This window comes from Akebia trifoliata, chromosome 4 (assembly GCF_017979445.1).
Source record: "Akebia trifoliata isolate Shusen 1 chromosome 4, ASM1797944v1, whole genome shotgun sequence".
Classification (NCBI taxonomy): domain Eukaryota; kingdom Viridiplantae; phylum Streptophyta; class Magnoliopsida; order Ranunculales; family Lardizabalaceae; genus Akebia; species Akebia trifoliata.
The window spans coordinates 44027860-44045468 of NC_141378.1; the positions used below are offsets into that span (position 1 = coordinate 44027860).

General features: G+C 33.5%; 1 protein-coding gene across 3 annotated transcripts; it reads left to right on the forward strand.

Annotated features, from left to right (window-relative positions):
• Positions 1-6901: 6901 nt before the first annotated feature.
• On the forward strand, positions 6902-11734 carry LOC147405168 (uncharacterized). Of its 3 annotated transcripts, none has more exons than XM_086441389.1 (6): positions 6902-7325; positions 9063-9189; positions 10016-10155; positions 10319-10378; positions 10504-10572; positions 11367-11734. In XM_086441389.1, the coding sequence occupies exons 1-6, from the start codon at positions 7125-7127 to the stop codon at positions 11436-11438; spliced, it is 669 nt and encodes a 222-aa protein (XP_086297515.1). In that variant the 5' UTR covers positions 6902-7124; the 3' UTR covers positions 11439-11734. The 3 variants fall into 3 exon arrangements, with proteins under 3 accessions (XP_086297515.1, XP_086297516.1, XP_086297514.1); XM_086441390.1 differs by having other exon boundaries at positions 6905-7325; positions 10316-10378; positions 11385-11734; XM_086441388.1 differs by having other exon boundaries at positions 6910-7325; positions 10316-10378.
• Positions 11735-17609: the final 5875 nt, after the last annotated feature.

Here is a 17609-nt window from a genome sequence, read left to right on the forward strand (position 1 = left end):
TCTCTGCAATTACTCCAGCATTGGATGATAATGGGTTTCTAATGTAGTTGAAGTTTGGAGAAAGAAGGATAAGATCACCCGACTTCTTTCGGAGGATGAACCCTTGAATCCTCGAAGAAAACTTGAGAAGAAATTCTCTTAAAATGAAATTCAGTTGATAATAATGAAACAAAAGTCTGACAATTCAACTCAACTTCCTACCACAACCTTATTCAAAATAGTAAAATTATCAAAAAGGGTGAAAATTACCCCAAAAAAAAAAGAATTTTTTAGATTAATTGAATTCTCAAAACCTATAATTACTTGAGCAAAATAAAAATTTACTGAAGAGAAGAGTTGACACATTATTGTTAAAAACATACATTTCAATTGTATTTACCTTCATACCATTTTTCAAAATTAATAAAAATGAACTGTTATTGTTTTTTTTTTTTTTTTAAACTTCCAAAAAGTATCTATATAGCTGAATTTACATTTTTATATCCTTGGTTTCAACTTGAAACAAATCCTCTACATAAATTTAACTTTTCCTACTATATAGTTACGAGTTCCGACCTTTCCTTAATTTTATTTGGAGTCTTGATTTTCTCATGCCCCCTCTAACACATGTCCTCATACACCCCTTGATGTGGCATGGGCTATAATCATAGTTTTTTTCCTCGGGATACACAAACTGTACATCCCCATAAATATGTGCAGTTATGTATCCCAAATAAAAGAACCTATGATTTTAACACATGTCACATCAGAGAGTGTATGGGGCATGTTAGAGGGGGGCATCCGAAAACCATTATTCTTTTATTTGAGGTTTACAAGAAGGCAAGGAAAGCATAATAGCGAATGTGGCATTATGGTGGATGCCTATTTTGGTAAATAAATAAATAAATACCAAAATGAATATGTTGTTGATTGATAAATATTTTAAAAACAATGGTTGATCTAATAATAACATCAGCCCCATACATGCATGACTGATTTGGTGCTTTTGCCAAATAGGATCCTTGGCCTTTTTTGTCATATTGAAGTGGAAGGACATGTATGTAATTGGGTTTATTCATTATCACAAGGAAGATGAAGTCATTTCATACGAGAATCTCCTCTAAACTTTTTTAAACTCTAATCGGCCGTTCCTCTAAAATATTATTTATTTTGATTTATTACCATTAGATATTATTTTTTTCCGTAATTAGATTTAATAAATACACCTCTCTGATCAAACTCATTTTTGGTATATAAGTAAAACAAAGGATGGATTACTTATCCACACAATTAACATTTTGTTTGTAATAATAATTTTAATATAAATACATATATGTATTTAACATTTTGTTGGTAAGTTGTTTAATTAAAAATGTAAAAATTACCAAAAAGATATAAAATAACAAATAAATTGGTCAAAAGCCTCATCCACTTAAAACGAAGATAGAATGGAAATTCATTGAAAGTTGAATGGATGTACAAGGCTAAAAGTGGGATTTCATATAAAGTGAATGATGTTTTAGAGGTCTCCTCTAAAATTCTCAAATCCTGAACAATGTTAGAGCATCTCCAACACAATACCCTTCTCTCTACCCATTTAGCTCTTAGCTGTCTTTATAGGTAATGGAGTCTGAAAATCACTCCAACGCTAGACCCTTTTTCAAAAAGGATAAAAATGGGTCTGGGCAGTTTCGATACCAATTTTTGGTACTCTTATGAACTTACCCATTTCTTGGAGGGAAATATTTTCCGACCGTTGACACGATTTCTCTTTAAATTAAAATCATAAAAAATTGAAATCTTCATTTTTATTCTCTATTGAGCTCCAATGCACAAACATTTACTTATTTCGCCGTTAAATATGGCTGTTGTGGTTTTTAATAAATTGAGTTTCACCACGACATCTACTTATTTCACCCTTAAATGTAGCTGCGGTGACATTTCTTTCATTGACACCCCAACATTTACTTATTTCACCCTGATCATGTAGTTGTTGTCAGGTCCCTTCATGTAACTGTTGTTGAATAGAAAAGATTAAAAAAATTATAGGTAAGAATTTGTGGGTAATACGGTTGGAGTGAACAGCCCCATAAATACTCATAATTGCAAGTCAATATTACCCAAAAAACTGATTTATGGGTATAGGTAGAAGGTCCCGAGTTTTCACACTACTTAGAACTTTAAATATATTAATATAAATAATAATAATTATTATTTATTTAATTTTTAGATGATTCAATCTTTGACGAGATGCCTATGTATGTTGGGAAAATTTAAATTATTAGATCTTAATGAACAAAAAATTGTATCTAATCTTAGATCAGACATATGATACCAAAATGCTTGTATCAATGGAAGAACTTATAATATATTCGAAAGATATCCCGAGGCATTAATTAGCATACATTTGAAGAATTATCTAATATAGATCATCATATTGCATTGATTGGTATGTATCTTAAGAATAATCATGTTAGCACGTATCCCAAAGTTGAGATATGTGCTTTCGCAGAGCGAATAAGAGCATATTTATATTATAATCCAATTGTTGATGGAGAAGGATTTTCTTTTGAGTCGTGATAACTTGACATCCCCATCACAGAACCATAAATCATTTGCCTCGGGATACATAAGATTGATTTTATGTATCCCGAGGCAAATGATCTATGATTTTGTGATGGGGCATGGGGGGTGTTAGAAAATCATTTTTTTTTATTTAATGGGGGTGGCTTGTATGCAAGAGAATTTACATGTTTTTGGGGGAGGATGATTTTATGTATTTAAGAAAACATTCTCCTATGAAAGAGGGGATGGGAGAAGGGAAGACCTAATTGAGGACCATGTATGGAAGAAAAAAAAGATTGTAATTCTTATAAAATAGTTAATCGATACTTCAAAATTTTAGATATGATCATCGGATTTTTGTCATTTTTCCTTTTATAATCATGTTATATTTGTAAGTTCTTAATGTAGGCTAAACTCACAAAAATGAGATGAAAATAAATGAAAGAAAATCCTAAGTGGTTGGCTCAATGATAACTTCGAACCGATAAGCGAGCAATACCTATAGGTCGTGAGTTTGATATCCAGAATGAGCATTAATTTCGTAGGAGCCATCAGTGAGGACAAACCTTCACTTACCTGGTGTGTGTGATGTGCGGGCGTTGCACGTGCCCCCAAGACAAGTCCTTGCACAAAACCATGGTCTATGGTCTGGGCAAAGCCCATATACAAGCCTGATCCGTTGTTTACAAGGACACTCGATTATAAAAATAAATGATAAAATAATAAAAGAAGAAAAGTGGAAGGTATTTCTTTCAAATCAGTGTGAATGAAAAAAATAAAATAAAAAATATGCTTATAGACCTTAGGACAAGATTTTAAATATTAAAATATCTCAAATTTTTTATTATATATATAAATACCCTTAAAACATTAAAAAAAAATTTGTCATAACGACTTCAAAGCATGTTTCTAAAGGATCAGAAAAGCTATTGAATCATGGGATGTGATAATATGACACCCCCCCCCCCCGACACACGCCCCCTTACTCCCCCCATCACATAGAACCATAGATCATTAGTCTCGGGATACATAAGAAAATATTTATGATTATGTACATCCCGAGGCAAATGATCTATGATCCTATGATGGAGGCGTGTGTAGTCTTGAATCATTACGTCATTCACTAAATGAAAATTTCAATTTTAGCCCAAATGCATATGCTATCTTTTGAAAATGAACAACCTTCGTATAAATGACAATAATAAAAAAAATTTGTAAATTTGTTGGCATGACATTGCTTAATTATTTTACATATATATATAGGGAAATGTTCAGCAACAAACATTTTGACAAACATTTTGGCAAAACATTTTTCAAAATATGCGTTACAGATTTTGAAATGGGCTGATTTTTGGTGAGGATGATCTCTATGGGGAGGAGATCATCATCACCAAAAATCAGCCCATTCCAAAACTTCTAACCGATCAAAAATGATTTACAAAAAATGGACGGTCCACGATTTTTTAACCTGTAAACATGGGGTTAGAGATTTTGGAATGGGCTGATTTTTTATGAGGATGATCTCCTCACCGTAGAGATCATCCTCACCAAAAATCAGCCCATTCCAAAATCTCTAACCCATGTTTTGAAAAATGTTTTGCCAAAATGTTTGTCAAAATGTTTGTTGCTGAAAGGGACCCATATATATATATATATATATAGGAATTGATGGGCCTAGTGTTGATTTATGGTACCAAGCCATACTATTCTCCTATGGTTGACTGTATTCTGTAGTGTACCACCGTATACTTACTGAACGTATTAAAGCTATTTGCAGCTTATATGATCTGACGGTCCACAATCTCTTCCTTGTAGATCGATGGTTTAGGTTAGTCTCTTATGGCGGGAAACCCTGTCACGAGAATCCAGATATTTTTATTGGATAAAAAAGGTGGGCCCCGTTTGATAAGACACACTAAAAACGGGAAAATAATCATCCGCCGCACATGGTCTCGTTAAGTGGTTTACGGTTTCCGTTACTGTCTTGTACGTTTTTTATTTCCCTGTTTTACCCTTTACCACTTTAATGCTAATTAATAGATGACACTGTTTCTTTTTATACAATGACGAATGTACCCTAAACTATTAAAATGTTTACTATTATAACGAGAGTAGGCTGAATTTAAATGAATGGATGCCAAACTTTTTATCTCATAAATAATCCTATCTTTGCATTTAATTTAATATAATCAAATGTCATTTTAGTAAAAAAGTAAGAAAATTGTTGTCCAATTATTTTACTATCAATTAATTTTTAAAATTACGAAAATATTTTTACTATTAATCATTAAAAACTTTTTTAATTATTATTTTAAATTACAAATAAACCCTTATGATACATGTCGTTTTCTAGTTTAAATAACTTCAAAAAGAAATAACAAAAAAGAAAAGATTTTTAGTGAATGATTTGACTTTGGGTGACATTAGCCTAACTACTTTAGTAAGATTTCAAATCATATCAAAGGTGGTCTTACTCACGGGCACTGTCATGTTGACCAAATAATTTTGCTCAGAATAAACGAAACACGCATTTATCATTGATCTAAAAGTTGAAGGCAAGTAACTTTCTCAAATAATAGTGTTAATTTAGAATTTGAAATAGAGAAGAGAAAAACTTATCGTCAACGAAAGTCTACCGTTCTGCATGATGTGCTAAAGAAAATAATGCTAATTTTTCTTAGAGAGTAATGTTTTTCGTGCTCCTATGTTTTTGCCCTTGAAGATTCAGTTGTGTTCTTCTATGTTTAAACTTTGGACTGGTACAATTTCCCCTATAAGGCGCAATTAACTATGCATTGATTCCAAAGAAATGACGATGGATGCAAAAAAGTGGATTGAATTTCTTGTATAAGCGCAATTAATTATGCATGTATTTCTAGACAAACTTCAAATGTATGCCCACTACCAATGGCCCTTGGTCTAACATGGCATAACAAGTTTGCCCACATAGACAATAATTTTTCACAAAAGATGAAACAAAAAATTAAGTTTTAACCTTTCCAAACTAGTGGTGTCAATGGATAACTGAAATCCGAATTCGAATTCGAAAAATCGGATATTATCCGAAATTTTGGGATATCGGATTTGGATTTGGATGTCAGTTTAATATTCGAATGAGTTTCAGATACGAATTCGGATATTGCGATATCCAATTCGATAATATCCGCTCCGATAATAATATATATATTATGTATTTATGTTTTACAACAAAACTTTTATATATGTATATATATCGTGCTATGTATTCGTGTCATACAACAAAATTTTATTTTTTAAACTTTATCTTCTCTCAACCACCTTCAAATGTGAAGAACCAGACGATCAGACAACGTAACCAGGCACATAATGGTGGTTTCGATCGAACTCCGTAACCACCATCTTCTCCGGTCGGTGACCATCAGGTACATATTCTCTCTCTCTCTCTCTCACTCTATCTCTTTCTCTCTCTGATCTGAACCAGTTAGAGTGATTTTTCAGATAAAATTTGTGGGTTTCGATTATGCGAACTCCGACAGATTGAGGATGATGGTATTTTGTAGGATTTTTTAACGGATCAGATATTATCGGATATCCGATATATTTTTTGGATTCGAATTCGAATGTTGTTAGGGATATTTGATCAGATTCGAATTCGAATTCAGATAGTATTATCTTTTTTTGTATTTGAATTCAGATATAACACTATCCAATCAGATACCTATCCGTTGACAACCCTATTTCAAACATGTCAATTTGAGCAAATATTTTTATTTAAATATAAATTATAAATAAAAAAAGAATACTTTATAATCCACAATCCCAATGGATCATCCAAAAGCAGGAAAATAACCCCTCACAACCCATCCAAAATAGGCCCCCAAACACCTAAACCTTATAGTAATCCAAAGGTTCAAAGGTATATTCTATGAATTTAGAACTTAAAATCGAAATTGGAACTGAAATTTAAGAATATTTTAAGACTCATAATGGTAACAATGATGTTGAGTTTTTTTCATAGAAAGTCATTTTTATTTATTTTTAATTTAACAAATTTAAATTAATTGTCCCAATTGTGTTTGATTGAAGGCTATTTAGGTCCCATCCAAAAGCATATACATTATGATGTGATAGGGCATCTTAGTCACTTTCCGTATTGTATGTGACAGTCATTATTTAAAAAAGTAAGGGTATTTGAGTAATTTCGATAAGCCATTGCCCCAAATACAACTTGTCAAACGGTCAAACCTTTTAAACGTTACCATACCTAACCACTAGTGGTCTTTGCAACACGACCGAGGTGGGGACCCTCAATAATAAACCATATTCTCATACGTGGCAGAATCTAATTGGTCAAATTTAGGTCGTCGGGATTCAGAGAAACAAAGAAAGAGAAATCAGTCCTCGGCTCTCACACACTCACACTGTGTTTTTTCTTCTCCAAAAATCCCTATTTTTCTGCTAATTTTTCATATTTTCTGTTCTTGAAATTTAAATTATGGATTCTTCGATGCATGTTTTCTCGATTTCACGCAAATTATAGATCCGATCGCAGAATTTTCTCCGTTTTTTTCTCTCTGAAATTTCGATAAATTCGAGAAGAAATGCTGGAAACAATGGAGAGTTCTGTTATTGGAGGATTTTCTCAGTTACAGAGTTGTGGAGATAGTAGTGAGGAAGAGCTTTCGGTTCTTCCTCGTCACACCAAAGTCGTGGTGACAGGAAACAATAGGACTAAATCGGTTCTTGTTGGCCTTCAAGGCGTTGTGAAGAAGGCTGTTGGACTTGGAGGGTGGCATTGGCTGGTAATTTCTTTGATGAATTTTGGGTTTTTCAGGCAAATGGTTTTTTTGGATTTGGATTCTGGGTTGGGCTTGATTGTGTCTTTCGGTGTAGATTGTGTTGAAATTTCTTTGGGTGTTTTGACTTTTACGGCTTTGATTTAATGGGTTTTCAACAATGTCGACGATTGGGTAAGTTTTGGATTGGATTTGATGTGCAATTTTGTATTTTGTTTTGGGGGGGGGGGTATTTTTTATTTTTTTGTGTTTGTGTTTGGTTGTAGATTGTGTTGAAATTTCTTTGGGTATTTTGATTTTTAGGGCTTTTTGAACAATGTGGACGATTGGGTAAGTTTTGGATTGGATTGGATTCACAATTTTGTGGGTTTTTTTTTTTGTTTTGAGGCTTCTATATGAAATTTTAATTTAAAGGTGCATAAGTCTCAATGTTCTTCGATGAATTTCAAGCTTTGATTAGTTATCAAAATGAATTAAAAAAAAAATGAATTTCAAGCTTTAATAGGCTTTTTGGGTTTTGGTTTAGTTTGGATCTGGAATTGATAATGTGGGATGGTTTGGTAGGAAATTGAAATACAGTTATGAATTTTAGGATTTACTCTTTTGGAATTTTGAGTAGTTTTTTCAGTTTTATATCACTCCTTTTGTGTGTGCTTTGGTTTGAATATTTCATGCCATTTCTGTGGATATATGGTGATCTTTTTGTTGAATTTTAGGGTTTCATACCCGGTTTTAATCTGGGTTTGGTTTTCTGAGTAGATCTGATATCTATGGGTTCTTTACTGTCATTCTAAGAGATTATGGAAATCTTGGATGATTTTGTGATTTTGATACTGGATTTTGATGAGGTTGCATTCTGGAGATTCGCTTCAAATGTGTCCTTTTAATGGGGCGTTAGGGTTTGTATTGTTTGTATTTTTCTTCCTGATTTTGATTTTTTTCCATTATGGTTCAATTGATGTCTTCTGAATAAATATCTTTTTTTTTTTCTCTTGACATATGGTATAAAATTTACTGAATTTCTTTAATAATACATTTATTTGAATTGAGTTTCTAATGCAGAAACTTGGTGGGTTTAATAAATTTTAGATTTTTCATAGCTTGTACAACCTGAGTTTGGTTTGTTTGGTTTGCTCTTATCAATGGTTTTATAGCTTTACTTGGATTTCATGGGATTACAAGGTTCTCTATTGCTCTTGTTTGGAACTAAGATCAATTTCGCAACTGCTGTTCTGTTTAGTGTTAGTGGATGGACAGATATGCAATTTATGTACATATTCTAGGATTTTTGCTAAATCAATTTATCGTGTTTAGGATGAGCTAGTAATGTTGGATGAATGGAACTATCCTTCTGAATAATTTTACCAATTTTGGGTCTGTCTTGAACACTTTGAGTTTTTAGGCATGTTGTGATCCAAAAGACAGAAGGCTAATATCTTGGTATCATTGAATTTTCAAAAATTTTCTCTTTAAAGCAGATTTTTTATTATTCATGTCTTCATTGTTATTGTGTTCCAATTTGAGTCAATCAATGGCTTCAAACTCTTCCTTTGGTTTTAATGCTTTTGTTTCAGGGGATTGATTTTGCTAACTATTGTCATTTTTTTTATATATATTTCTCTTCTCATTTTGGTGTTCTGGGTGCTATTTAAGACATATTTGGAGGTGTTTCTTACATTTTTTAGATTGTTATTTTGTGTTCTTAGGTTGGTTCTTGAATTTTTCAATTTTACGTATTTGCAGGTCCTCACAAATGGTATAGAAGTGAAGCTGCAGAGGAATGCCCTTAGTGTGATTGAAGCTCCAACTGGTCTTGAGGAAGACGATGACCTTGAATGTGAGAACATGCAATGGAATGGCTTGGATATGGGTGAGTTCAGTTCATTTTTTACAACTTATATTTCCATACTTAATTCAATTTTGTTATTTTTAGTAATCTTTTTTTTTCCTTCTATTTTTGGTATTTTTCATGTTTTACTAAGAAAAGAACTGTTTTTCTATTAAATAGTGTTGTTACTACAATGCAAAGATAAGATCGAATTAATCAAATTTCTCTTTTAAGAGTTCTCTATTTTCTGGTGGATTCCAATATTTTTGAAATATTGACATTGGTCTTATGCCTTCATTATTTCACGCTTTGTCAGTTAGCTATATCACTTTAGCCATTTTTATGTTAGTCGATCATTTATTATTGGAAATATCGTGCAATTTATATTTAGGTGCTCATATGAGAGTGGGGCCTCCCTTTGAAAAGGGTGAGGTCTTGAATTCAAGCCCCCTCGTAGGTCACCGACAGGGATTTATCCCGGCTTACCTGGTAGGTACGGTTTGTGGGGTATTGCATGTACCCGGGGGATTTGGATGAGATATGGTGCTTTAAGAGGCCAGTTTGCTAGTTGGTCCTATGGGTCCGGACACTTCCGTCATAAAAAATAAAGTAAAAAGTATAAGTGAGCATCAGTCATCTATGAGAAAAGAGAGATGGTTAGATGCATCATCGTTACGGAAGAGTTTTTTTTGGACCATAATGTGTTGTATGCGGCACGGAAGTTTCTTTAGAGAAAAAGGAATTGTCCTTGTTTCATTAGATGCTATATGTCTGTACTTCATCCTTTTTACTAGTTTCAAAAATACTCAATTTGGTTCTTTATTTAATACTTTATTAACTCTCTTTGTGCTGTTTCTGATTTTGTCAGCATCTGATGACACACAAAAGTCCTACAAACCAAGGAACCGGTCTCATAAATCGGTTGGGTCATCTCACAAGACCATGAGCCGATCTCTTTCCTGTGATTCACAGTCTAAGGGTTCCATTTCAACTTCTCGTTGTGCCACGGTATATCGCCTTTATGCTCAGAGTTTTATATTGATTCCTCTCTCTCTGCCCGCCCCCCCCCCCCCCCCCCCCCCCCCAGCAAGAAAGGAAAGATTAATTGGTTGTCCTTTGTTCCAAGATGTTTTTCGCTTTCTTATCTTAGCTATGATGTTTTATTCAGAAGGTGGACCTCAGCAAACTAGAAATGGCAGCTTTGTGGAGATACTGGCGACATTTCAACCTTGTGAGTTCTTTAATGTCACTGCCTAATTAGAAATTGGAAGAAAAAGTTATTTCCTTATATTTTTTGCAATATTTTCTCTCAGACATTTAATTTGATTTTTTTTTTTTAATTTTTTGTAATGTCAGGTGGACGCCATTCCTAACCCATCTAAAGAGCAGCTAATTGATGTTGTTCAGAGGCATTTCATGTCACAGGTATCTATTCTAAACAACATTCTGCTTCTTCATCATTGAGTACTCATTACTATAAAGATTGGATATGAGGTGCTAGTGATGACTATTTTCGAAATGTAAGGATTTACAACTTTGGTATCAATATCACATCACAATGATTGTACTTACAATGATTGTACATGGTCAGACAGATATAGTGAAATAGTTTGAAATTATATGATGAAATATACATAAAATCCTAAACTTGAAATAACTCTAGTTTCAAGAAATGGGAGAGATAAATGTGACTATCTATGGAGCTGAATGTTGGGCTGTCAAGATGGCATTATGTCAATAATAATTGAAGGTCGCATAGATGACGATGAGGATATTGAGATAGAAAAGTGTAAGGACTTGGAAAGATAAAATTAGAAAAGAGTGCATTCGGAGAAATGTAGGAGTAACTCCAATGGCTTTAAGCTAAGAGAAACTCGGGTGGGATGGTTTGGGCATGCATAAGTATAACAAAGGCCAATTACCGCTCCAACATATTGAAGTTTGAGGTCTTAAAAGAGTTTAAGGAAGACCTAAAAGAACTTGGATAGAGATGATGAAAGCAGATATGATATACGGGAGTGGAGAGAGAGAGGAACGGGATTCGTTTAAGCCGACCCATCAAATCTTTGGGACAGGTCTTTATTGTTGTAGAGAAATAAATGGTGTTTCCAACCTAGTTGTATGGTTTTGCTGGCACAATTGAATTTTCTTCTTTAACAAGAAAGTATATATCCTCTCTTATGGGAAGGTGATTGTTTTTTTTTCCCTGTCTTTTGAAGAAATTGGACGAGTTGCAGGTCATCGAAGGATTCATGCAGTCTGCAAAGAGACTAAAGACCGTCTGCAGCTGACCCCTTGAGAGAGATGGAATTGTTCATCGGCACTAACAGATAATGGCACTCATGTTTTTCTTACCTATATATCTGTATCTATATTTATATATTCTGTAACATATGTATTGTTGGCTTGGTAACTTTGATTGTTATGAGCTTTATAGAGGAGAGTAGAGGGGAGGAGGGGTTACTACTAGTCCTTAGTTTATGTAGATATATATGTAAACTGGTAAAGAAACCCTCATGGTTCATTGCTGATTGTTGGGGGAAACTTTGATGTTTTTATATAAGTAAAGTATTAGGCTTTTTTTTTTTTTTCTTCACAAAAGCCCTTCATCTTATTTTGTTTGCTCGTGTGTGCGTGACCTTTTAAACCAAACAACTGGGGGTGTCCCGACTCATTTTTTTTTGGGTGGGGGTATTTTTTGAAATGGCTGAAATACCCTCATATGCAACCTCTTGTATAAGGCCTGTGATTTTCCCTAGTTTGTAAAAATTAGATAGGATCTTGGGGGAGAAAATCGTATGATTTGTGCACAAGGTTGAAGAGGTTTAAAGAAATTTATCATTGCAACACCACGAACAATGGGGCGTCTGCCTAACCACCGGCTTTGTCCAGCTTTTCTAAGCTTACGTGCACCATGGTTGGGATTGGAAACTATACCAATAGTAGCTCGGCATCGGGAATCAATGAGTTTTTCAACACCCGAAGGTAGCCGCACAAGACATTGTGGTGCTGGTTCCTTCATTATTTTAGCAAAAGTTCCTGCGGCTCGAGCCAGCTTTGCGCCTTGACCTGGATTACATTCAATATCATGTACCCATGTTCCTATACGTATCGAGCCAGCTTTGTGCCTTGACCTGGATTACATTCAATATCATGTACTCATGTTCTTATACGTATACTGGCTATTTTTTAAGGTTGGGGATGGTGGATTTTTGTAAAGAAAATCAAGTGACTTTGACAAAAAGTTGAAGTTGAGGGTGTTTTAGTTATTTTCTCATTTTGAAGGTCCGACGTTAATAAAAAAAACAGTGATATATGTAGTTCTCACCCGTATCCAGAGAGGTCTCATTTGATAATGTTGTCAACTTCTACGATTGGAATTAGTGACTTTGAAATGTTGAAAATAAAAGTAGAGAAATGTATTTGTCATTTGATAACCCATATTAGGGAAGTATTGTGTTGTATAGAAGCTGCGATTATTGTTTGATAAAAAAAAATTTCTATTAACAACCTGTTTGGATAAGATGGAGACATCTTATTTGGATAGATCAGAAAGAAAAGAAAAGAATAATTGAATAAAAAGTTTTTTTTTTTCCTATTTTCCCACTCTCTTTAATTTGGTAGAGAGAAAAATTGAATAATTTTCTCTTCTACTAACTCTCCATTAACTCTCTCTTCTCCCTTCACTTACTCCCAAACAAGAGAAATTGGAGAGAAAATTAATTCATTTCTCATCTCTCAATCTAAATACAGTGTAAGACTGTCAAAAATGATTAGAATTCCCTTATATGAAGAATGAAATACATGAGGGAGTCATTGAAGGACATATAGCTTTATTGGAGCATAATTATAATTATTAAAATTTTATGAAGACAAACGTAAATTGAAAACTTGATGATCGTTAGCTTCGTTAGATTGTCCTCCCAACTTCCTATGGAAACAAGAATCACGGCCAAAACATATGAACAAATAACATGTACAATGCTTCAATTCCTACACCCAAGAAATGTGAAAAGCACAACATGTCTTCATTATCGAAGGAAACTTATACATTTATTTACATCCACAGAGGATATTATTCTCATAATTGATTTGATTTGGTGGAGTGTCATAAGGTACTATACAAGGGTCCATTTGAGGAAAATGACCTCAAATCAAAACCCATGAACTGGTCTTTATTGACCAGGATATCATTTGTGGATGTTTGATTCACATGGGTTGCCTGTTACTGATAAATGAGTTGGTGGTGGCCCATCCATGTTCACTACATACCAACCCATGTTTTGTCTGGTAACAACCATTTTAATCACAAATATTTTTTGCTAAAACATCACTTTCTTGGCCTTTTTATTGGGCCCCCCATAAAATGTTCACAAATTGACAAAAATCCCATCAATTAATTGAAGATTGAGAGATTAGAAAGGGATGGATTATCTGTGGGGTGGGTCCATTCCTCTTAATGCATCGATTTTGGGTCTGATTACTTTAACTAAAATTAAAATCTATTTATATAAATAATGATTCTGATTTTTATTAATTTATTTAAGTGTAGAATTAAAAGAAGATTAGACTCGTAATCAAAAGAATTAATAAGTTCCAATGAATTTAAATCCTTTGGATACATCATAGTATGAAATGGATCCTTAATTACCCAATTTTAAAATTCTTTAATAATAATTAAAAAAAAAATTTAGTCTAAAAAGAGTCGTGATTTTTCTAATGCCCCCTCTGACGCACGCCCCTTGACATGGCATGGGTTAGAATCATAATAGTTTTTTTTTACCCTTGAGTACACAACTGTACATCCCCGTAAATATGTGCAATTGTGTATCCCGAGAAAAAGAATCAATGATTCTAACACATGCCATGTCAAGAGACATATGGGGGCGTTAGAAAATCACTATTTGTCTAAAAATTGAACTAGGTCTTGATTGTGGGTTTTCCTTCAATATTGGTTGAATTTTCTCTTTTGATTTTATTTTATTTTTTTAAATTAGTTGGATTGAATTTGAACTATTAAAAAAAAAAAAAAGTTCTCTTGTTTGTCAACGCTTATGAGGATATGGTCATTAAATTCTTCACCAAACCCACTCAGCTTTTAGTCTTTTTTTGCTTTTGACGGTGAGACCCACAAACAAAAGTAAAATAGGTCTTAGTGCAAGCTTGCCAAACCCACATCCGTTTTTTTAAACTTAAAAAGTGTACCAACTTACAAGAATATTGAATGATGTGGATTGGATTAAACCCAAAATTTGATCCATTATGCTTTGATAGCTTTGGATGTAGATTGAGAATTTGGATTCTGTTAAAGATCCGATTTGAAAATCTATCGAATTAGATTATAAAGGATCAATCATGTCCCAATCGTAATCTAGACCATAATTTGTTGAGGGCTGAGGTATCATTTGGACCAATGTGAAAGTCTATGCTGGCTCGAATGAGGATCTCGTTCTAGACTTTAAATGTTTTAGTTCATGCAATCTTTTCGTTTTCTAGAAAAAAAATCGTTTTAAGAAAGACTTATTTTGACAATAACTTTAGTTTTAGAAGTTAGAGTAGGCGATTTTGACTTACTTGTAGGATTTTGTATTATTTATTTTCACACTTAATTCAATTTAGCTATTTTTATCATTTTTTCTATTTTTCTATTTTATATGAATAGAACTTTTTATTTATTTATTATCAATAGTGTGGTTACTGCAATGTAAAGAGATGATCAAATTAATTAAATTTCTCTTTTAAGAGTTTTCTATTTTGTGATGGATTCAAAATTTTCTTAGAATATTGACATTAGTCTTGTTTCTTTGTTGTTTTACGTTCTATCGGTTAGCTTTATTATTAATGCAAAAAATGAATTTGGCGTCAATGGAATAAATCCAATTCCTCCATTCAATTATATCTAAAATTTTAGATAGTTTCTATTGCCACATCAACTTTTGCTAATGGAACCCCATATGAATTGGTGTGGCAAAAGAATCTCTTTAGTTTTAGTGTGTTCATATCCACTCTCACTAGCTCAATTAGCATAATTCTTTATTAAGTCCATTGACCCACGATAATGACACAAAAATACGTATAAATCAAACAATTAAAATACAAAATTAACAATCAAGATTTAGAAGAAGTGGGGTTAGTGGAATGATGGTTGTTACCCTCCCTGCCTTGTTTTCTAAAGTCATCTCTGTGTCTCTCTCTTCCCTGATTTAAATAATATATTAAATATATACTAAATTATTAGTTAATTATTATAATACTAATTTGATGATTACTAAGAACTTAAATTGAATGGATGGGCCGAGCTATTATATTTAAGCATCACTCATATACTTAGGGCCGTCAATGGATCGTGTTTGGATTCAACTAGGTCAAACAGGGACCGATCTGGACATCCGGTGCTCATCGAATTGGGTTATTGGAACAAACTCTCGTCAGATCTCGGTATATGAATCCAAACCTGATCCAATAACAACTAGATCAAATCAAAATTGATAATCAATATAAAACTATAGATATAAATCATATATCTAAACAAAATATATATAATATAATTTATATATTTTCTCACATATTATTGGATCATGATAACGTTGATCCAAAACTGATCTCATTAATAGGGTCTTATTAAAACCTAAATCCTCAATCCAGGCCCAAAGTTTGAGTGGATTTCGGGTTTGACCCGATTCACTGACGGCCCCTACTTAGGCTTATTTTTTAAAAGAAAGATTTTATTACTACACCAACTTTTACTAATGCCACCCCAATTCAAGTGAAAATCACATACATCTTGGGGTGGCGTTAGCAAAAGTTGGTGTAGCAATATCAGCTCTTTTATATATAAAAAAACTATAGCGGGTGGAGCTAATTGGGCCTAATTAAAATATAAAAAGCCGAATATGAAATGGGCCTAAAAGCCTAGATCCACCTTGGCTCATTACTTCCCTTAACGTATAGTGCTGCTTTAACTTTAAATTTTTTTTCAAAACTAGATAAGATGGTGGGTGAGAAAGCACTTCACTAAATTCTCAGGCTATCAATTCTTTATACCTTTCTCTAAGAAGTACAAACTTTGCTTATAAATAGTAACAACTTATTAAACTCTTCTCTACAAACACTCATCACCAAAGAAAATGGGAAGGTTTTGGTTATTGAAGAATGTTTTACTTCCTCTCCTCATATGTCTCTCTCACTCATCTATCCTCCTTTACTCACTTCCCTCCCTTCACTATATCTCTCCTCACCCACCCCACCACCACTACCACCACCACCCACCACCACTTGTTCCGAATACTCGATCTCCTTTTCGACGTAAAAAATATCATCCTCCACCCCCTCCTTCATGGTTTTACTTCTATTCTCCTCCACCTCCAAGTCCTCCGGCGTGCACTCCTTCCTTTTCGCGCTATCCACCACCACCTTACCATCAAATTTAGTATCCATGTTTTTGTTTAGAGAGCTTCTATTGGTACACCAACTTTTACTAACGGCACCCAAGACGTGCGCTAATTCTTTGTTGATTTACATATGAATAGGGTAGGTGTTAGAAAAAGTTGGCGGGGCAATATAAGATCATATATTTACTTTCTTTGATGATAAGTGTAGGTGAGAGAGTCAAGAATCACAAAGCATTTGTAGCATCTACAACAACAATTTGCAAGACTGAAGCAATTAATAAATTATGCCATTAAGGAAAGATTAATTTCTTCTTCTTCTGTTTTTTAATTATTGTTGCAAAGCTTGAAGTACATAGCCTTTAGAGGGAGAAACAGGTGAAGTCTTATGGAGTCCACGTCAGAATGGGCTTTTGGATCGGTTTAATTTTAAAGGCCACTAGATAAATGACTGGGCTTTGCCTCGATATGTTTAGAGCAGTCAATGGATTGGATCAGACTTGAGTTCCACTTCGGATCTCGATATGATTTGGACATTTAATAACCATAACCTATTGGATCGGTTTAATTTTAAAGCCCACTAGATAAATGACTGGGCTTTGTCTCGATACGTTTAGAGCAGTCAATGGATTGGATCAGACTTGAGTTCCACTTCGAATCTCGATATGATTTGGATTGACCCCATTTGATAACCATAACCTATTGGATCGGTTCTGCATCAACCATCTCCCAATAAAATGTGAAAAAGTATGTAAATTATATATATAATTTTTAAACGCTAATGTTCGGCAGCCAATATTAGAGAGCCAAAGAATATTTAATTATGTGAATGAGAAGACTGTGAAGATGGAAAATCGATGGAGCTTCGTTGAGCTTGATTGTAGAAAGGTTCAAAAAACACGATATACTTTAACTTTTATCCTACAACGATATTTTGGGAATTTAATACAAAGTTTCACTTTTACCCCTCTTTAATTAATATAATTATTTAATTAAAAAAAAGAATAATGCTGAAGTGACCTCGGGCTGGAATCTCCTATCCCATTTCTTTACGTAAAAATATATGGGAACCAT